The 22530-nt window shown below is 42.2% G+C and overlaps 1 protein-coding gene across 3 annotated transcripts in view; it reads left to right on the forward strand.

Moving 5' to 3' along the window:
- Nucleotides 1-4387: 4387 nt before the first annotated feature.
- LOC109871025 (CD276 antigen-like) overlaps nt 4388-22530 on the forward strand; it is a 33195-nt gene continuing 15052 nt past the window's right edge. Inside the window, exons 1-4 of one of the 3 annotated variants that reach the window (XM_031806272.1) lie at nt 4388-4615; nt 5501-5559; nt 21648-21956; nt 22095-22412. In XM_031806272.1, the coding sequence (XP_031662132.1) occupies nt 4602-4615; nt 5501-5559; nt 21648-21956; nt 22095-22412 (700 nt within the window). In that variant the 5' untranslated portion in view covers nt 4388-4601. The remainder of the gene's footprint in view (nt 4616-5500; nt 5560-21647; nt 21957-22094; nt 22413-22530) is intronic. The other 2 variants (XM_020461784.2, XM_020461782.2) reach the window with 2 other exon arrangements.

Genomic DNA, 22530 nt, shown 5'->3' on the forward strand with positions numbered 1-22530 from the left:
ATTTGGAGCTTATTAGCACTCAGCGGTCCCTTTCTGTGAGCTTGTGTGGCCTACCACTTCGCGGCTGAGCCGTTGTTGCTCCGAGAGGTTTCCACTTCACAATAACAGCATTTACAGTTGACCGGGGCAGCTCTAGCAGGGCAGGATACAGTATACAGTATATACATATGAGATGAGTAATGCGAGATATGTAACATTCTTAAAGTGGCGTTATTAAAGTGACTCGTGTTCCATTTATTATAGTGGCCAATGATATCAAGTCTGTAAGTAGGCAGCAGCCTCTCTGTGCTAGTAATGGCTGTTTAACAATCTGATGGCCTTGAGATAGAAGCTGTTTTTCAATCTCTCGGTCCCAGATTGATGCACCTGTACTGACCTCTCCTTCTGGATGGAAGCGGGGTGAACAGGTAATGGCTCGGGTGGTTATTGTCCTTGATGATTTTGCCTTCCTGTGACATCGGGTGTTGTAGGTATCCTGGAGGGTAGATAGTTTGCCCCCGGTGATGTGTCGTGCAGACCGCACAACGCGGTGCTGTTTCCTGAAGTCCACGATCATCTCTTTTGTTTTGTAGACAAAAGTCATGTCTGCTCCTGCTCTTCCCCCCTGGCGCTCGACGGCGTCAGGCTGCCCTGCATCACGCACTCCTGCCATCATCAATTACGCACACCTGCCTTCCCTCGTCATGCACATCAGCGATATTGGATTCACATGGACTCCCTCATCTCCTGTTTACTACCTCCCCTATATTTGTCAGTTCCCCTGCTCTGTTTCCTGCTGATGCATTAATTGTTTTTATCTTTGTTACCCTTGTGCTGACGGTGTTCCTGTCTTGTTCCATGTCCGTTATTTATTAGATGTTTGACTCCCCGTACCTGCTTTGTCTCTCCAGCGTCAATTATTGTGACAGAATGCATCAGCTAACATATGAAGCATCGGGGAGTACTGGCGTTCCGGTTGGTGGTGACGTCGGCTCTGGGTCGCCGTCGATGGAACTGGGGGTGCCTAGCCAGCTCATCGGGCTTCCACGCCCTAGCTAGCTCGAGAGGTTTCCTTGCCCCGGTTGGCTCGGAAGGCGCCCATACCACGTCGGGCCTCAGCCGGATCGTCAGGTCTTGTTTGCCCAGCTGGCCCAGGAGTTTTTTGGTTTGTTTGTTTTGTTGGTGACGTCGGGGTGGAGTCCGCCGCCGATGGAACCAGGGGTGCCTAAGCCACCCCGTCGGGCTTTCACACCCTGGCTGGCTCGAGAGGTTTCCGTGCCTCGGTTGGCTCGGCAGGTTTCAATCCCACGTCACGCTCAAAATTGTTGCAACCCCTATTACTAGCCTGTTCCACCTCTCTTTCGTATCGTCTGAGATACCCAAATATTGGAAAGCTGCCGCGGTCATCCCCCTCTTCAAAGGGGAGTCACTCTAGACCAAAACTGCTATAGACCTATATCCATCCTGTCCTGCCTTTCTAAAATCTTCAAAAGCCAAGTTAACAAACAAATCACCGACCATTTCGAATCCCACCGTACCTTCTCCACTATGCAATCTGGTTTCCGAGCTGGTCATGGGTGCACCTCAGCCACTCTCAAGGTCCTAAATGATATCATAACGATAAAAGACAATACTGTGCAGCCGTCTTCATCGACCTGGCCAAGACTTTCGACTCTGTCAATCACCACATTCTTATCGGCAGACTCAATAGCCTTGGTTTCTCAAATGACTGCCTCGCCTGGTTCATCAACTACTTCTCAGATAGAGTTCAGTGTGTCAAATCAGAAGGCCTGTTGTCCGGACCTCTGGCAGTCTCTATGGGGGTGCCACAGGGTTCAATTCTCGGGTCGACTCTTTTCTCTGTATATATCAATGTTGTCGTCTTGATTTGATTTGTATCTCTTTTATTCTCCATTTGGACTAATCTTCCAAGAGTCCTTAAACATTAAAATACAATTTATAATGAAAAAACACACTTTCACATATAACACACTATTACAAACATACATAATACTAGCATAATGACCCAATAAATACAGCAGCTCTTACTGCTGGTGATTCTCTCATTCACCTCTATGCAGACGACACCATTCTGTATACATCTGACCCTTCTTTGGACACTGTGTTAACAAACCTCCAAACGAGCTTCAATGGCATACAACACTCCTTCCGTGGCCTCCAACTGCTTTTAAATGCTAGTAAAACTAAATGCATGCTCTTCAACCCACCCGCCCGACTAGCATCACTACTCTGGACGGTTCTGACTTAGAATATGTGGACAACTACAAATACCTAGGTTTCTGGCTAGACTGTAAACTCTCCTTCCAGACTCACATTAAGCATCTCCAATCCAAAATTAAATATAGAATCAGCTTCCTATTTTGCATCAAAGCCTCCTTCACTCATGCTGCTGAACATACCCTCGTAAAACTGACTATCCTACCGTTCCTTGACTTCGGCGATGTCATTTACAAAATAGCCTCCAACACTCTACTCAGAAAATTGGATGTAGTCTATCACAGTGCCATCCGCTTTGTCACCAAAGCCCCATATACTACCCACCACTGCGACCTGTATGCTCTCCTTGGCTGGCCCTCGCTACAGATTCATCACCAAACCCACTGGCTCCAGGTCATTTATAAGTCTTTGCTATGTAAAGCCCCACCTTATCGCAGCTCACTGGTCACCGTAGCAACACCCACCCGTAGCTCACGCTCCAGCAGGTTTATTTTACTGGTCATCCCCAACGCCAACACCTTATTTGGCCGCCTTTCCTTCCAGTTCTCTGGTGCCAATGACTGGAACGAATTGCAAAAATCACTGAAGCTGGAGACTTATATGTCCCTCTCTAACTTTAAGCATCAGCTGTCAGAGCAGCTTACCAATCACTGTACCTGTACACAGCCCATCTGTAAATAGTAGACCCAACTACCTCATCCCCATATTGTTATTTTTTTTGCCCTTTTGCACCCCAGTATCTATACTGGCACATCATCATCTGCACATCTATCACTCCAATGTTAATGCTAAATTGTAATTATTTTGTCTCTATTTATTGTCTTACCTCCCTGATCTTACTACATTTGCAAACACTGTACATAGATTTCTTCTATTGTGTTATTGACTGTATGTTTGTGGCTACCTGGACTATTTGCATTGTGTGTGTCCCCCAACCCCTATTTTACGCTGCTGCTACTCTCTGTTTATCATATATGCATAGTCACTTTAACTATACATTCATGTACATACTACCTCAATTGGTCTGATCAACCAGTGCTCCCGCACATTGGCTAACCAGGCTATCTGCATTGTGTCCCGCCATCCACCACCCGCCAACCCCTCTTTTACGCTACTGCTACTCTCTGTTCATGATATATGCATAGCCACTTTAACCATATATAGATGTACATACTACCTCAATCAGCCTGACTAACCGGTGTCTGTATGTAGCCTCACTACTTTTCTAGCTTCGCTACTGTTATTTTTCACTGTCTTTTTACTGTTTTTATTTCTTGACTTTACTTACCTATTGTTCACCTAATACCTTTTTTGCACTATTGGTTAGTGCCTGTAAGTAAGCATTTCAACTGTATGGTCTACATCTGTTTTATTCGGCGCATGTGACAAATAAACTTTGATTTTATTTGTTTATCCCATATGTAACTCTGTGAGGTTGTTTTTGTCGCACTACTTTGCTTTGTCTTGGCCAGGTCGCAGTTGTAAATGAGATCATGTTCTCAACTGGTCTACCTGGTTAAATAAATAAATAAACTTCTCTCTGTAGGCTGTCTCATCATTTTTGGTAATCAAGCCTACCATTGTTGTGTTGTCTGCAAACTTGATGATTGAGTTGGAGGTGTGCATGGCCACGCAGTCGTGGGTGAACAGGGAGTACAGGAGGGGGCTGAGAACGCACCACAATCATATCAATTTCATTAGGTCTAATTACATTTTATTTGTCAATTATTTTAACTTTAAATACAAATATTGAATTTTTACACTGTCCCAAGCAATTGGTTCATAATCCCTAGATTTGGTTCTTGGCTGAGGCACTGATGACCTCTCTGGGTAAAATGCAGATCTACTCCTCTCTGGTGGCAGGTGCTGTAATGCCACAGTAATTTATGCCTGTGCAAGTAATTACTGTACTAATTTATTAGTCTCATTATGAGAAGAAGACAATGGTGTTGGTGTGGTCATTGAAGCTGATGTAGGTTATTACACAGTTTTACCAGTCGATAGGGCCTATGCCTAGGGTTCATAACGTTACATTTCCCGAGCAAATTCATTCAAACAAGCATTTTGCAACATCCGCATGCATGTGACCAATACCATTTGATTTGATTTGAAATCCCAATAATCCCATTGCCTTGAACTCAGGCTCGCACGAGCGTTAACTGTCCTGTGAACACACATTTGGCTTTCCCACCAGTGACGGTGCAAGTCAATATTATGTAGGCTACTTTAATGCTGTTGTCGCAATCTTTCTTTGCGGAAGCTTGACGTCAATCTATATATAAATATATAAAAAATAACCGACAACCGGCACTCGTGACTTTTATGCATTCCACGTGTGTCGTTCAACTGGGATACACACACAACTTTGATCTCGTCTGGAGAAAATGGAAACATACAGGTACATTTAATAATGATCATTTTATAAAACATACTTTGTGATTCATTTCAGAAAATGAAAGTGAATGTCATTTCGTCTGTGTGGGAAGACATTAAATTACGCTATGATTGTGTCTCAACCGATAGCGGGCACAACTTCAGATGAAGTAAAAACTACACCATCGACATTTTAAGAAAAACACATCATAGTTTAACGTTAATTATCGAAAAACGCGTAAACGTTAAATAAAAAATAACATATTTTTCAAGAAATTACAAACATGGTTGTCAATCAATTTGATAAGCTTTTGAATTATATCAAACTCCAACTATGTATATTTTCCATTGACGAAGACATGGACGTCTCATGGTATGCTGGGTACCCTTTGACCACCATTCTCCAAAAAGGCACTTTCTGACCACTTCTTCCATGGGAAAACGTGTCTGGAAAGTTTTGTTTAAATCAAAAAGGGATGCTGTTAAAAAGTGATTGTATTCAAATAGATTTACCCATAAATAAAACAATTTGAAGTCCATGAAATAAATGTTAATACATTTATTGAAATATATTGCAAATGTCAAATGGATTAGAAGTTGCAATAGGTAGCAAGCACCATTATTAACTACAGTGTATGGATTGTAGACTGGTGGGCGGTGAACTGACACATCAGTCAAGAATGTGATTAGACAGACCACTGAACAAATGGGGTTGCGTTGCTTGGATTGGACAATGTCTTCTTTATACATTTATGTTCCAATCAATATTGTGAAAATTAAGCAATCCATTATCAGTCAATATTATCAACCCACCACCTGTCCTGTAATGCAATCTGGGATTTAATTAGCTATGGTCCTTCACATTCTGATCAGCAAGCCCCCTGACATATTTATAAATTTTCTCCTGCAGAACACACTTTGTCATGTGGACTGTCCTGGGATTAGCAGCAGTCTTCATCTCTTCCTCGGGTAAATATTTCTCATAGCCTCAGTAGACGGCATAGACGTAGTCAAAGTTTTAGAAGGGGTGGTGGACAGCAATAAATCACAATTGCTTGTAGAGTTATGGACAAACTGTTTCATGTTGTAACATCCTCGTTCTCTGGAATTTCAAGTGCAACATGGCTCTGAGGTGAAGGTCGTTATTTCTGTTTTCACATCCTCATTTATGTGTCCTTTTTCGGAGTCCTTTTGACCTTTTTCCCCCACACATGCGCATGTACACACACACACACACACTTTATATCTCAATGAAGACTGTTTATCTACTCCTCGTATGTGTGCGTGTGTGTGGAGAGAGATAGGAAACACATTATTAGGAGGTGAGAATTCGGCAGATGAATAGGATGTGTGACCGTGATGAGTGCAATGTCCAGCATTTTATGAGAGCGAGAGAGTTAGTGTCAGTATAATTTGGCATGGGGATGAAGTAACTTGCCATATCAACATGGAATATTCAGATTTTAATGTGTCACTAGATATCCTCCTCATCTGAGCCAACAAATATGTATTATTCCATTAATTCTATTCAGGTCAAAATGTCTCATTATAGCTGCATTGTCAGTTTCAGGGCAGTAAGAGACTTGAGTTGAGTCCAAGATCAACTCTAAAATGTGCTAAACTGTCCCTGTTGAAGAGCTATGGGGGAATCAGCAAGCCAGTAGCATTTGGGCAAACCCATGGAAAACATAACTATTCCTTAGATATCTGTAGACGATTTATGATCCGGAGATGATAGGTTGACTTCTAACTGTCTGGCTGTCTCTTATCTATAGTTGCATAACTATCAGTGATATAGGATATACTGTGTTTAGTGTTCTTGGACAGCTATGATGTTCATGAAGTCAAATTTGAATTCCTATCCAGGCTGGTCTGTTTTGTAGATTGATAGAGCTATTGTAATATGGTCTTTTGTTGCTTTGGCATAAACCTTCTATATTTCTTTGATTAAGTAATTCTACCTTTTCAGAACATATTGGTTGTTCATTGTTAGAAGCCGTTCCTTTGTGACCTACATAAAGACAATACGCGTTAATAACTGGCTCTACATTTGAAATCCGCAACAGATCTGGCAACAATTTAATTTACTTCCGCTTCAAATAGCTCACCTGGGAGTGTTGCTCCACTTTCAAATGACTCTGTTTACTTAATACAATCTCTTATGGGCTATTGAATTTGAAGAACTGTTTGTTACTTTGTATGTGTTGAAAGTAATAATCTATCATAATTTCTAATCTCTCAACATGAGATGTCAAAGATTATCCCAACACCACATGCACCACCAACTATTATATGTCCCAAATGAATGCAAAAAATGTGCACATGCTGCCATGATGACCTCTAATCATTGTTCAGTCTAAGGAGAAGGCTAAATGCTAGCCAGACACTGCTAGATATAACAAATGGGCACTTACTTACTTTCTGTGGCATTGAACAACAGCCAAGGCTGAGTGTGTTATTCCACTGACACAGCATTCCTCACATTGTTTACTAGAGGTCGACCGATTAATCAGAATGGCCGATTTCAAGTTTTCATAACAATCGGTAATTGCCATTTTTGGACACCGATCATGGCCGATTACATTGCACTTCACGAGGAGACTGCATGGCAGGCTGACTACCTGTTATGCGAGTGCAGCAAGGAGCCAAGGTAAGGTGCTAGCTAGCATTAAACGTATCTTATAAAAAAACTATCTTAACATAATCACTAGTTAACTACACATAGTTGATGATATTACTAGTTTATCTAGCTTGTCCTGCGTTGCATATAATCGATGCGGTGCCTGTTAATTTATCATTGAATCATAGCCTACTTCGCCAAATGGGTGATTTAACAAGCTCATTCGCGAAAAAAGCACTGTCGTTGCACCAATGTGTACCTAACCATAAACATCAGCGCCTTTATTAAAATCAATACACAGGTATATATTTTTAAACCTGCATATTTAGTAAATATTGCCTGCCAACATGAATTTCTTTTAACTAGGGAAATTGTGTCCTGTACTTCCTGTTCACCCACGACTGCGTGGCCACGCACGCCTCCAACTCAATCATCAAGTTTGCGGACGACACAACAGTGGTAGGCTTGATTACCAACAACGACGAGACGGCCTACAGGGAGGAGGTGAGGGCCCTCGGAGTGTGGTGTCAGGAAAATAACCTCACACTCAACGTCAACAAAACTAAGGAGATGATTGTGGACTTCAGGGAACAGCAGAGGGAACACCCCCCTATCCACATCGATGGAACAGTAGTGTAGAGGGTAGTAAGTTTTAAGTTCCTCGGCGTACACATCACAGACAAACTGAATTGGTCCACCCACACAGACAGCATCGTGAAGAAGGTGCAGCAGTTCCTCTTCAACCTCAGGAGGCTGGAGAAATTCAGCTTGTCACCAAAAGCACTCACAAACTTCTACAGATGCACAATCGAGAGCATCCTGTCGGGCTGTATCACCGCCTGGTACGGCAACTGCTCCGCCCACAACCGTAAGGCTCTCCAGAGGGTAGTGAGGTCTGCACAACGCATCACCGGGGGCAAACTACCTGCCCTCCAGGACACCTACACCACCCGATGTCACAGGAAGGCCATGAAGATCATCAAGGACAACAACCACCCGAGCCACTGCCTGTTCATCCCGCTATCATCCAGAAGGCGAGGTCAGTACAGGTGCATCAAAGCTGGGACCGAGAGACTGAAAAACAGCTTCTATCTCAAGGCCATCAGACTGTTAAACAGCCACCACTAACATTGAGTGGCTGCTGCCAACACACTGACTCAACTCCAGCCACTTTAATAATGGGAATTGATGGGAAATGATGTAAAATATATCACTAGCCACTTTAAACAATGCTACCTAATATAATGTTACATACCCTACATTATTCATCTCATATGCATACGTATATACTGTACTCTATATCATCTACTGCATCTTTATGTAATACATGTATCACTAGCCACTTTAACTATGCCACTTTTATATGTTTACATACCCTACATTACTCATCTCATATGTATATACTGTACTCAATACCATCTACTGCATCTTGCCTATGCCATTCTGTACCATCACTCATTCATATATCTTTATGTACATATTCTTTATCCCTTTACACTTGTGTGTATAAGGTAGTAGTTTTGGAATTGTTAGGTTAGATTACTCGTTGGTTATTACTGCATTGTCGGAACTAGAAGCACAAGCATTTCGCTACGCTCGCATTAACATCTGCTAACCATGTGTATGTGACAAATAAATACATTTGATTTGATTAATCTTTTTGATTATTTGAGCTGTTCTTCCCATAATAGATGGTACAATGATTATCTATGCTATACTTGCTTTTTTTGTCACAAATTGAAATTAGGTGAACTATTAGAATTTTAGAAACCATGAAATGGCGGCGCAGTATCTGCATAGTGCATCTATAATTTTCTATGTTTTACTTGCAACTAGTTACAAGTGGGATATAATACAATTCACAGTAACTTACTGTAGCTAATCCATCACACTCACTGACACGATGGTCTGGTAGGAAATGGAGTATTACAATTACATGGTGACTAGCTATAAATGAAATATTGTATGCAAATTTGGTATACATGTGAGAAGGGAGAGACTCTTCATCAAAGAACTATAGAATTGATGGAATGGACTTCTTCACTACATCCACCACGTGGGTCAGTTTGTGTGCACAATAACACCCTTGATAGGCACCCTGCTTCAAACATCCAACACATTCCAATCCAATATCTTCATGAGGCGCAGAGCACCCTCCTTCTGTTTCATAGATACACAAAAAAATGAAATAAACCCACCTCTCGTTACTCTCACCGAAGCCACCTTATCCAACTCATCCACAATTTCCGTAGTAAAAATTTTCAGACTTCAAATGGATCTCCCAGATAACAACATCGAGCCAAAACCCTTTCTCCAACCAAAAATGAATTAGAAGGCTTGGATATACTAGATTCCACTCCTCCGCACCTAGTCTGGTATTGGAAACCTGGTTGGTGCTGGATCTGCAGAGGGGAGGAAGGACAACCTAAGGAGAGGACAGACCCACAAGGAAGACCATGAGATCAATGGTGGCACTCCTCTGTGGTCTTCCTGCTCTGAGTGAAAGTTATATCTTTGGTCCCTCCTCCGTGCCTGTTCTGGTGCTGGAACTGGGACTGGTGTTGGATCTGCAGATGGGAGGGGGAACAAACTGAGGAGCGAGCCGATACACTTGGAAGCCCAGGACCCGGAAGTCAGTGATGGTACTCCCCTGTGGCCTGCCCGCTCCAGGCTTAGGTCTAGATCTTTGGTCTTTCCTCTGCGCCTCTTCTGGTGTGGTGATGAATGGTTCCTGGTTCTGGTCTGGTTCTGTGAGAGGGATAGGTGTAGTGTGAAGGAAGGGGGAGAGAGATGGTGAGGGAGAGAGATGATGGGGAGGGTATGTCCATTGGCCTGGTGACAGGTGGGGGCCGTTTGTGAGACATCTTGGGTGGTGGGTTGGTCGGTGCCTGTGTTAAGGTATGGGTCTGGTTCTGGGTCTTCGTTGTTGTTGTATGGTGGAGGGGGAGGGATTTGGGCTAGTGGGGTTGGTGGCATTGGCCATTGCTCTGCCGGCCTAGGAATTGGTGTAGGTTACGAAGAAGTGCCCCCCTTTCCCACACAGGTTGCAGGGTCGTGTGGAAGTGCAGTCTGAGGTGGGATGGTCCCCTTTACAGATTCTGCAGATAATGGCTGGGCAGTTGGTTCTGGTCTGGTCGTTGGTCTGCTATTGTCCTGCAGGAGGAGGAAGGACAAACCTCAGAGCAAGCGGACACCTGGAAGCCCATAGGTCAATGGAGGCACTCCCCTGTGGTCTGCTCGCTCCAGGCGTAGGTTGGTGTCTCCGGTTCTGGTGGCAATGCAGCCTGATCTGCTCCAGGTGGGTTGGCAATTGGCTGGTCCTGGTCTGGTCTGTGGTGGCCTGAAGAGGGCAAAAATAAATAAATAAAGGCAGGGGAAGAGGGCTACAGGCCAAGGGTAGTGGGAGTAAGCAATGCCTCTGCAGTACTCTACTCGCCTCAAGGCCTGCATTCCGTCATCTCCTCCTCAGGCAGCTAGTCCGGTGCTGGTTCTGGATGCTGAGGGGGGTCTGGGGTGGGCTATGGACTTGGGAGGTGTCAAACGAGGTGCTCTACTTGCGTTGGCATAACACTTACTGTAAACTGCTATAACACTTCCACTGACAGTTGATAGGTGAGAATTGTCTGTTAATTGAATGATTAGAATATTCCGCCCTGAAACATATAATTGTATGGAATTGATTAGAATGTATAAAATCATAATCAATAAATGTGTAGTCTTAGTCAGAATTAGGGTAAAACAATATGTCTTTATGGTATTTTAAACACAGACTGTCTGAGCTTGGTGCCAACCTGACTAGAGATTTGGGAGAGAACGGGGAGTACGTCTCAAGGACAAGGTCACTATCTCTGTCGGCTGGGTAGTGAGACAGACAGTGTGTGCGTAGCAGGACATGTGTGTATGTGTGTGCTTATTAGAGGTCGACCGATTATGATTTTTCAACACTGATACCGATTAATCTGCCAATTTTTGTTGTTGTTGTAATACTGACAATTAAAAACAATACTGAATTAACACTTATTTTAACTTAATATTAAACATCAATAAAATCAATTTAGCCTCAAATAAATAATGAAACATGTTCAATTTGGTTTAAATAATGCAAAAACAAAGTGTTGGAGAAGAAAATAATATGTGCCATGTAAAATATGTGCCATGTAAAAAAGCTAACGTTTAAGTTCCTTGCTCAGAACATATGAAAGTTGGTGGTTCCTTTTAACGTGAGACTTCAATATTCCAAGGTAAGAGGTTTTAGGTTGTAGTTATTATAGTGTTTATAGGACTATTTCTCTCTATACCATTTGTATTTCATATACCTTTGCCTATTGGATGTTCTTATAGGCACTATAGTATTGCCAGTGTAACAGTATAGCTTCCGTCCCCCTCCTCGCCCCTACCTGGGCTCGAACCAGGAACACATCGACAACAGCCACCCTCAAAGCATCGTTACCCATCGCTCCACAAAAGCCGCGGTCCCTGCAGCGCAAGGGGAATAACTACTCCAAATCTAAAAGCGAGTGATGTTTGAAACAGTATTAGCGCACACGCAGCTAACTAGCTAGCCATTTCACATTGGTTAAGGCTGATAGGCTTGAAGTCAAACAGAGCTGTGCTTGCGAAGAGCTGCTGGCAAAACGCACGAAAGTGCTGTTTGAATGAATGATTACGGGCCTGCTGCTGCTCAGTCAGACTGCTCTATCAAATCAGACTTAATTATAACATAACACACAGAAATACGAGCCTTTGGTCATTAATATGATCGAATACGGAAACTATCATTTCGAAAACAAAACGTTTATTATTTCAGGGAAATACGGAACCGTTCGGTAGTTTATCTAACAGGTGGCATCCCTAAGTCTCTAAATATTCTTGTTACATTGCACAACCTTCAATGTATGTCATAATTACATAAAATTCTGGCAAATTAGTTCGCAATGAGCCAGGCAGCCCAAACTGTTGCATAGACCCTGATTCTGGAAATCGGCACCCAAAAACACAGATTTCCGATTGTTATGGAAACTTGAAATTGGCCCTAATTAATCGGCCATTCCGATTAATCGGTTGACCACACACCGTGTGTCTGGGCATGAGAAGTCAGTATAAAATGAATTGTTTTGTATTCTTGACTTTAGAACGTTCCCGTGAATAAACATTTGTGTAACGGTCGTCGGTGGAAGAAGGTGAGGACCAAAGCGCAGCGTGGTACTTGTTCATGTTATTTATTTAAACTGAACACTATCAAACAAAGAAACAAAAACACAACCAAAACAGCTCCGTCAGGTGCAAAACACACTAAACAGAAAACACTAAACCCACAACTCAAGGGTGAAAACAGGCTGCCTAAGTATGGTTCTCAATCAGGGACAACGATTGACAGCCGCCTCTGATTGAGAACCATACCAGGCCAAACACAGAAATACCAAATCATAGATAAAATAACATAGACCGCCCATCCAACTCACGCCCTGACCATACTAAAACAAAGACATCACAAAGGAACTAAGGGTCAGAACTTGATACTTGTTCATGTTATTTATTTAAACTGAACACTATCAAACAAAGAAACAAAAACACAACCAAAACAGCTCCGTCAGGTGCAAAACACACTAAACAGAAAACACTAAACCCACAACTCAAGGGTGAAAACAGGCTGCCTAAGTATGGTTCTCAATCAGGGACAACGATTGACAGCCGCCTCTGATTGAGAACCATACCAGGCCAAACACAGAAATACCAAATCATAGATAAAATAACATAGACCGCCCATCCAACTCACGCCCTGACCATACTAAAACAAAGACATCACAAAGGAACTAAGGGTCAGAACTTGATAATTTGACTATTGTAGCTGGGCCTCCGCCTGATTTAATTTCAACCAGTTTCCCACAAATTCTGGGTTTCAGGCTGAGAGTAATATAATTAAATTGGGTTATGTACCTGGAGAACATTTCTCTTGACCACGCCCCAAATATGCTTATGAGCCCCACCAGTACATTGCCCACTCCTATCAAAGTGATGATCGTACCTTATATTCAAAATATTGGGTAGAAAAATTTCCCATTATACCTACAAGGTACCAAACTGTACGATGCAAGTTCATATGTGTACCTGTGAAATGTATCGTTGACCTAACCATGCCCTTATTTTTGGTGTGTTAATATATACTGAACGAACATGCAACAATTTCCAAGATTTTACTGAGTTACAGTTAATTTCAATTATAGTCCATTGAAATAAGATCATTAGGCCCTTATCTATGGATTGCACATGACTGGGAATACAGATATGCATCTGTTGGTCACAGATGCCATTCAAAAAAGGTAGGGGCATGGATCAGAAAACCAGTCAGTATCTAGTGTGACCATTTGCCTCATGCAGCACGACACATCTCCTTCGCATATAGTTGATCAGGCTGTGGATTGTGGTCTGTGGAATGTTGTTCCACTCCTTTTCAATGGCTGTGCGAAATTGCTGGATATTTGCGGGAACTGGAACACGCTGTTGTACACGTCTATCCAGAGCATCCCAAACATGCTCAATGGGTGACATGTCTGGTGAGTAGGCAGGCCATGGAACAACTTGGACATTTTCAGCTTCCATGAATTGTGTACAGATCCTTGCGACATGGGGCTATGCATTATCATGCTGAAAAATGAGGTGATGGCGGCAGATGATTGGCACAACAATGGGCCTTAGGATCTCATCATGGTATCTCTGTGCATTCAAATTGCCATCGATGAAATGCAAATGTTTTCATTGTCCGTAGCTTATGCCTGCCCACACCATAACCCCACCGCCACCATGGGGCACTCTGTTCACAACATTGACATTGGCAAACCGCTCGCCCACACAACGCCATACACTTGGTCTGCGGTTGTGAGGCCGGTTGGACGTACTGCAAAATGTTCTAAAATAACTTATGGTGGCATATGGTAGAGAAATTAACATTCAATTCTCTGGCAACAGCTCAGGTGGCTCCCTCAACTTGAGGCATCTGTGGCATTGGGTTGTGTTTTGTGTTACAAAACTGCACATTTTAGAGTGGCCTTTTATTGTCCCCAGCACAAGGTGCACCTGTGTAATGATCATGCGGTTTAATCAGCTTTTTGATATAACACACCTGTCAAGTGGATGGATTATCTTGGCAAATGAAAAATGCTCACTAACAGGGATGTAGTCAAATGTGTGTTCAAAATTTGAGAGAAATATACTTCTTGTGCCTATGACAAATGTCTGGGCTCTTTTATTTTAGCTCATGAAACATGGGACCAACACTTTACGTGTTGCGTTTATATTTTTGTTCTGTGTATGTTCCAAGCAATTAGTATGAACCAATGCATTCTTAAACAAGGGAGTTGTATACTCTACATAAGGGCTCTTCAAACCCGATCCTGGAGACCTACCCTCCTGTAGGTGTTCACTCCAACCCCAATTATAACTGACATGATTTAGTTCATCAACCAGCTAATTATTAGAATCAGGATGGTAGCTCTGCAGAAACAGGGTTCGAGAGCCCTGCTCCTTGAGCACTGCTAGTTTTGATGTTACGCTGGTGTTGATAATTTGACCATATTTATCCAATTTTAACAAAGTTCAGAAATGCATTCTTGCCAACAAGTGTGTGGCCATATCTCTTTCACACTCACATATCTGGTGGTGTAGCTGCACTGTAGACTGCACATTTCAGGTTGCTAGCGACCAAGAGGTTACGAGTTAAAATCACATTTGTGGTCACAGTACAATATTTTACAGCAATTGAAATCAGAATAAAGCAGCATACTGTCAATTGTCGAAATTACCCCTTCAAGTTGTTGTATATATTTATTTAGTTTTTACTAGAATGCTAGGCAAAGTGCAAAAATGGTCAGAATACATCTCCATTAGGTTATGTTCACAGAACTGGTGGCGCAGCAGGTAATGCAACAAACTTGCTGTAAAACTGCAACATTTTTGCTACACCCCATGCAAAGGGGGCCGGTAAAATGTTCTGCACGCAAGAACAATCATGACCCCGGCCAAAAAGGTTCTCCCTCTGTGTCACAATGGGATTCGATTAAACTATTAGCGTCCGTTGCTATATCAACGTTGTGATGACCTAATGATTAGAATTCCAGCCTAAATGATGTTCTTATCATAACTATGTAAACCTGGCTGATTTCCTAAAAAAAATAGCTGTTTAAACAAGTTTTGTTTAGCTAATAAAATGAAAACATTACTTCAAACTACTTTTGGGTACCTTGTTACCTTGTTAACATTACAACTTGAAATCCATGTCTTAAACGTTGCTAAGTTTCAGAAATGGCAAAGAAAATGTGCCATCTGCTTGACACATTAAAGTTACTTACCTTACAGATCACAAAGTCAGCAATATCCACTCCATTAAAATGCAAATCCGTTTGATTCATACACTGACTTGTCTGGCTGTCATGTTTTTATTTCAACCTGCCCTTCCCTTGTCTACACTGAAATAATATCATTTCAGTCTAGTTTATTAATTCGACCATTAAGAATAAACAAGCACACAACTTAAAAGCCATACATGCACATGAATAAAATCATTGAGGATAACACACAATAAAGTCTGGGACTTATTTCCATTGTGGTCCTCTTGAGACAAGATGGCTAGACAAGATCGAACACAGTATGGCAGTGAAATAATAAAACAAAACCAGAAGAACATCTATCTCATCATTCCAGTTACATCATAGGGGTTATTCATATGGGCACAGAGAACATCAAACATAGTTTTACTTTATTTTTAAAGCTGCCCGGAGAGGACGTTGTATTTATAGGCAGAGGCAACTCATTCCATTCTGAGGTTCCAGTATACAAGAAAGTACCTTTCCCAGCATTACTCCTGAACCTGTATAAGCACACATCAGCAACACCTGATCTGGTGCTGTGATTGTGTGCATCCCTAACACGAGGAAAGTAATCACTTAAATATCTGGGTGCAGGACCATAAATACTCCTGTAAACCAAACCTAGTCTAATCTGGGACACCCTAGCCTCAACAGGCAGGACCATAAATTCTCCTGTAAACCAAACCTAGTCTAATCTGGGACACCCTAGCCTCAACAGGCAGGACCATAAATACTCCTGTAAACCAAACCTAGTCTAATCTGGGACACCCTAGCCTCAACAGGCAGGACCATAAATACTCCTGTAAACCAAACCTAGTCTAATCTGGGACACCCTAGCCTCAACAGGGAGGACCATAAATACTCCTGTAAACCAAACCTAGTCTAATCTGGGACACCCTAGCCTCAACAGGCAGGACCATAAATACTCCTGTAAAGCAAACCTAGTCTAATCTGGGACACCCTAGCCTCAACAGGCAGGACCATAAATACTCCTGTAAACCAAACCTAGTCTAATCTGGGACACCCTAGCCTCAACAGGCAGGACCATAAATACTCCTGTAAACCAAACCTAGTCTAATCTGGGACACCCTAGCCTCAACAGGCAGGACCATAAATACGCCTGTAAAGCAAACCTAGTCTAATCTGGGACACCCTAGCCTCAACAGGCAGGACCATAAATACTCCTGTAAACCAAACCTAGTCTAATCTGGGACACCCTAGCCTCAACAGTCAGTCAGTTTAGTTCCTGAAAGCAGCTCCTGCCTATGTGAGTACGTGGACTCACCTTCAATACTACCCTGATCAGGTTATTCTGGGCTATCTGGAGCTTCCCCTTCATAAGTTTAGATAAGCCCCCAAACCAGGAAGTACTAGCGTAGTCAAAATGGCATTGAATGAGGGCAGTAGCTAGCACTTTAATGGAGTCCTTATCAAGCAGCTTGGACTTTCTAACCAAAAACTTAGTCCTGCCATTAGTCCTAGCACCTTATTGGCCATGCTCACACCTCCCAAGCTTCCATCAAGGATACATCCCAAGTAGCTAACAGAGGTTTTAGTAGTCAGCACCTCACCCCCTAACTCCACTCTGATTTCAGACGACCTACACAATTTAGGTCTGGATCCAAAAATAATTGCCTCAGTTTTCGCCAAGTGCAGAGATAGCTTATTATCTCTAAACCGTTTCCTAATGTTAGTAAGCTCTGTGCTAAGTATGCTCTCCAACAGTTTTACTTTTGTGAGACACCAGAAGTGTAGAGTCATCCGCATAAAGAAAAAGACTGCAGTAGTCCTCTTATGATTCATTTTTGTTAGTACACCCTTGTGGTTGAATATATATGTATCTATTGTAGGTCCTAGGATACAACAATGAATAATGTGGAACAAATAAATACCATCAAAGGAAACCTTACAACTTATAATAATGAACACCCTATAAAACAGCTGTGAAAACCAACCTGGCAATATTTAAGATTTGAATACATAAACGTTGATATTTTTTGGTACAGTTGTGTATTTTCACAGATTTTTAGTACACTCACATGGCCACCATAGACTAAAGTACTGAATTCTGGTGTGTGGAATATAGAGGAGGTGGTTGCTGTGCAGGTGAGAGGTTCTGCCTGTCACTTGTTCTCAACAGGCAGCCAGTCTCATAAGGGGGACTTGAAGAGGGAGACTGCAAAGTCCAGGCACTGCTGCTCCCTTTGTTCTGAGTGTTTGCAGTGCTAGTGTTTTTAGTTCATCTGTGTATCTCACATATTGATAGAGCAAGAAAACTGTTCTCTGGGACCCTAGGTCCTAGAGAACAGGGGCTGAGTTAAAGGGAACAGGGGAGTGGACAGAGACGTAAACAAGCAAACACACAGGTTACATTTTATGGGATTAGTCCAGTGTTATAAATGGGAGGTATGTACTTTTCACTATCAAAATAAAGAGCGTCACACACTCCATATATAAACTTCAAGTAATCTATTGGGTATTTACCAATGTTTTGGCATCACTGTGCCTTCTTCAGGGTATATACTTTTCAAACACTTTTGGAAGGTAAAGCCTACCTCATACTGGTCCCCCGACTCAGAGCACAGAGAATCAGACTGATCCGAACTCGCTGGTTCTGGTAGATGGGATACCTCCTGGGGGGCTCGGACAATCGATGGTTTGAAAGTAATTTGGAGAGGTAAATTGTTATAAGCTCAGTATAACTACCATTTCTTGCTTTTTGAAATGTCAACCAAAGCATAACATACTTTGTCTATTGGGCTTCACCGAAGTGTAGGGCGTCAGTACTTTCAGTGGTCGACCGTCCAACTGGAGAAGATTGTTGGCTTCCACCGAGGTAACCCTAGGAAGACAGATACAAATATCAGTGTTAAACTAAAACTACCTTCAGGTTATTTTGTGTGCAAATGCAAATAGTTATGAGATTTTTTTATATTCACCTTAGCAGATGGTGACCCCAGCTAGGACCGAAAGAGCAGCGAGGTTCCCTTGGTCTCGCCTTCCTTTCGTCCTTCTTCCAAACCAAGTAATTAGCCCGGATGTCTCTTCCTTTACCGACCTTAATGGGTATTGCCTCCACCCACTTGGTAAAGTGATCGGTTGCCGTCAGACACCAGCTGTTGCCATTCCTGGATTTGGTGAAGAGTCCGATGAGGTCCACCCCTAACATTTAAAGTGTTGGAGAAGGTTGCTTTTATCGTATCCGTATCTGTGTCATACAGTATGCAGATGTTCATATTTGTAAGGATACTGACACACACACACACACACATTCTATAATATTGAACTCTGCTTTGGTCAAATAAAGCAACCATTACAAAACAATTTATCAGGGCAAGATTTGAATTGGGACACTTACCGATCATATGACATGGTGAAACAACTTTGATGGGCTGCAACTCCAGCGCCACAGTCTTCACCCTCTCAAACTTCTGGCAGACTAGACAGGTTTTGACCTTTTTAAGCAAAATGTGACAAATTGAAACATTGTGTGCTCTCTGATATGACATTCATTGAAATCATAATTTCAGATATAATAGAATGTGATTGATAAACAAAAGGTTATTTCACTTGCCCAGCTGTGCACCTCCTTGACAATTCCCTGTCAGAAGAAGCGTAGGTTGATTTTGGCAATCATGCACTTCACTCCGAAAGTAAGCATTTCACTGTAAGGTGACCTGTTGTATTCGGCGCATGTGACTAATACGATTTGATTTAAAATGGCCAGCATGCATCTCGGTCAGCACGGCCTCCTTCTCCTTAGTAAAAATCACCCTCAGTGTGGCTGGCCATTCTTCCCTGTAGGTACATATGATTGCCTAACAAGTTGGAAGAGAAGAGTTGTTGAAATACTAAAGTCTAATTACATTTGCACTGCTGTCTTTCTCTCTACATCTCTCTCTCTGTTTGTTTTCCACTCTCTTCCAACCTCTCTCTCACTTTCATCCTTTCTCACTTTCTTCCTCTCTCCCTCTTGCTCTGTCTTTTTAGCGATGACACCTAGTTAAGGGCATTTGGAATTACCGTTAATTGCTTACACCTATCCATTTGATTAGGTTTCACTTATCGCTAGATACCTCAACATGACAGACTTGAACTACTATATGTATATCTAGTCAAATGTTGATGACCAACTAGCTAGATGGAAAATGGTTGTTGAAAAGTGGTTGTACATAGTTAAATTGGTCCAGTTAATTAAAACTTCTTAAGGATCGGTGTCCCTCTAGCGGGACGACTTCCGGTGAAACTAGAGGGTGTGCAATTCAAATAAATAATCATAAAAATGATGGATTTTAAACATTTATGTACATGTGTCTAATATCGACTCAAAGCTTAGTCTTGTTAATCTGTCCGATTTGCAGTAGCTATTTCAGCGAAAACATGCCATGCAATTATTATTTTTTGAGGACGGCGCCCCACAAACTATTTTTCCACCGGCACAGGTTTCATACATTCATAAATAACGATTAAATATTCACTTACTTTTTGAAAATCTTCCTCTGATTTGTCATCCAAGGGTCCCAGCTATAACATGTAGTGTCGTTTTGTTAGATAAAATCGTTCTTTATATCCCAAAAAGTATGTTTAGTTGGTGCCATCGATTTGAGTAATCCACTCGTTCAACATGCAGAGAAAGGAATCTGAAAATCTTCCCCTTTGTTTCAACAAGTTAAAATACATTTCTATTTGCTCCTCAGATACCCTAAAATGTAATCGAACTATAATATTTCTTTTGGAAAGAAGTATGTTCAATAGGAAACCGATTTTAGCAGGTGGTAATGTCTTCATGGCGCACTCAAACACTAATTTCCAAGATTGTGTCCCTCTACTAAAACTGATATTTCTTATTCGTTTTGTACATAGACTGCTGACACCCTGTGGAAGTAATTTGTTTAGCATCCAGGGAGCTAATTTTCAATATGATATTTCTCTTGCGTATCTAAGAGGATGGTCTCTTCTCTCTCTCAAAAAAATATTCCAGTTGGTTTTTCTTTGGATTTTCTCCTACCATATCTATTGTGTTATATTCTCCTACATTATTTTTAAAACATTCTACACACTCCAAATTATTTTATTTCCAATGGTACCAATTGTATGCATATCCTGGCTTCAGGGCCTGAGCTACAGGCAGTTTACTTTGGGCACGTCATTCAGACAGGAAGTGGAGAAAAAAGGGGCCTAGCCCTAAGCTTAACGTTACCCTGAATTGTGAATTTCTCTGAATGTGTCGCCTCTTGTCGATCAGTGGTGCCTTCATAGTACTTCACCTGGTTGGAAAGATAAAAGAAAATCTCCTCAAGGGATGCCATTGAAGTGCAAGCTACATACAAACAAAAAGCTACAATAACAGTTACAGTTAACTAAATAAAACTGTCTGACTAGGCAGGCTGAGGTAAGTAATACAGTAGCTAGCAACGCCAATCTAAAAACGGCTTAAATTATTTCTTCATATTTTCTTTATATAAAGACAAATATATGGTAAGAGTGTTGTCTTTCCAGCCTTTTCGGGCTTCTGAAGCAGCAGGTTGTCATCATTAAAAACACCGTCCTTGGAAAGCAATTCTGAGGTACAGGCTGCGTCCCACTCCCTTCGTGACCGCTACGAGGTAAAATAGAGCCAAGCATCCAGCATAGCAACGGATGCTTTGGTTCATTACGTAATCCAGTCAGAATTTTGCAAGTTCTAGTAACATAAGCTAGAACTCATCAAATGTCATTGTGATGCGGGGGGGGGGGGCACTATTTGGCATGACAGGCCCCCAAAAGGCTAGGGCCATCTCTGACTGCATGTGTTGGTATAGATGTGGGTATGCAGACCTGTTAGCCCCATATGATGAGTTCAGATTTTTGTGTGGCCCCCACCCCCATCAAAGTTGCCCATTGCTGTTTAAGAGTCTGGCTCTTCTCGTTTCCTATATTCCTCGGTACCATGGGGAGTTTTTCTAAACCACTGTTGCCATTTTCCAACCTTTTCTTATCTTGTTACAGACAAGTACAACTTGGCAAAAACTATTGGAAATTAACCTTGGAAAATTGAAACTATTCAAAAATGCCTTTTTTTTGTTGTCTTCTAGCCCTCTCAGGTGTGAAAGGAATTGTGAAACAGAAGGTCCTCCTGCATTGCCCCTGCGTAAATAGAAATGTGAGAAAGACAATTATCTGGCAGCTAGAAGAGCATACCATCGTGCTCCGTCATGATGGAAGTAATAACCACACAACCATAGGGATGAGATATGAAAACAGGGTCAGTCTCTTTCTAAATGAAGAGAAGGACAACTGTTCGCTGCTCCTCTCAGGCATCACTGTGGCAGACAACGGGACATACAAATGCTCCTTTACAGCCAACGCTTTTGTCTACGAAAAAGTAATTCTACATGTGGCTGGTAAGTCATTTGGTTTGTTTGTTCATTCAGTCATTCAGTCATCGGATGATTTCATTGTTTACTTCCCTTTCTTTTCTACTTAAAAAATGACTCAATTTCAGGCACGCTGTAGTTGATTATCTCCTCTCTCCTCTTCAGCGAGCTACAGTGTCTGTATGGACCTCGTCTCAGACCAGGCTTCGGTGAGTTCCGGAGGGGGAGAGGGGTCGAGGGTGTACCAGTGTAAAGCCTCTGGGGGCTATCCAGAGGGCCAGATTCACTGGGAGCTGGAAGGACATCCTCTGGTGAACCCCTCCAGGAGGGATGTGACCCACCTGGACAACTTTACAGGACTCTACAGCCTGACCAGCAACCTGACCATCGAGCTGAGTAAGGGTGAAACACTGCAATGTGTGGTGGAGAACACAGCCTTGGCCTCCAACCTCACCTCCAACTCCAGCTGCAATCAAAAGTCTAGTGAGTACAGGAGACGAGTGATACCAGTAGATCTACTAACCAGTAGCACTATATCATGGTAGTCAGGGTGTGGATTTTCACCACCAGGGTGAATACATTGAATCATTTGGATTTGGGT

The sequence above is a fragment of the Oncorhynchus kisutch genome, linkage group LG26, assembly GCF_002021735.2.
Source record: "Oncorhynchus kisutch isolate 150728-3 linkage group LG26, Okis_V2, whole genome shotgun sequence".
Classification (NCBI taxonomy): Eukaryota; Metazoa; Chordata; class Actinopteri; order Salmoniformes; family Salmonidae; genus Oncorhynchus; species Oncorhynchus kisutch.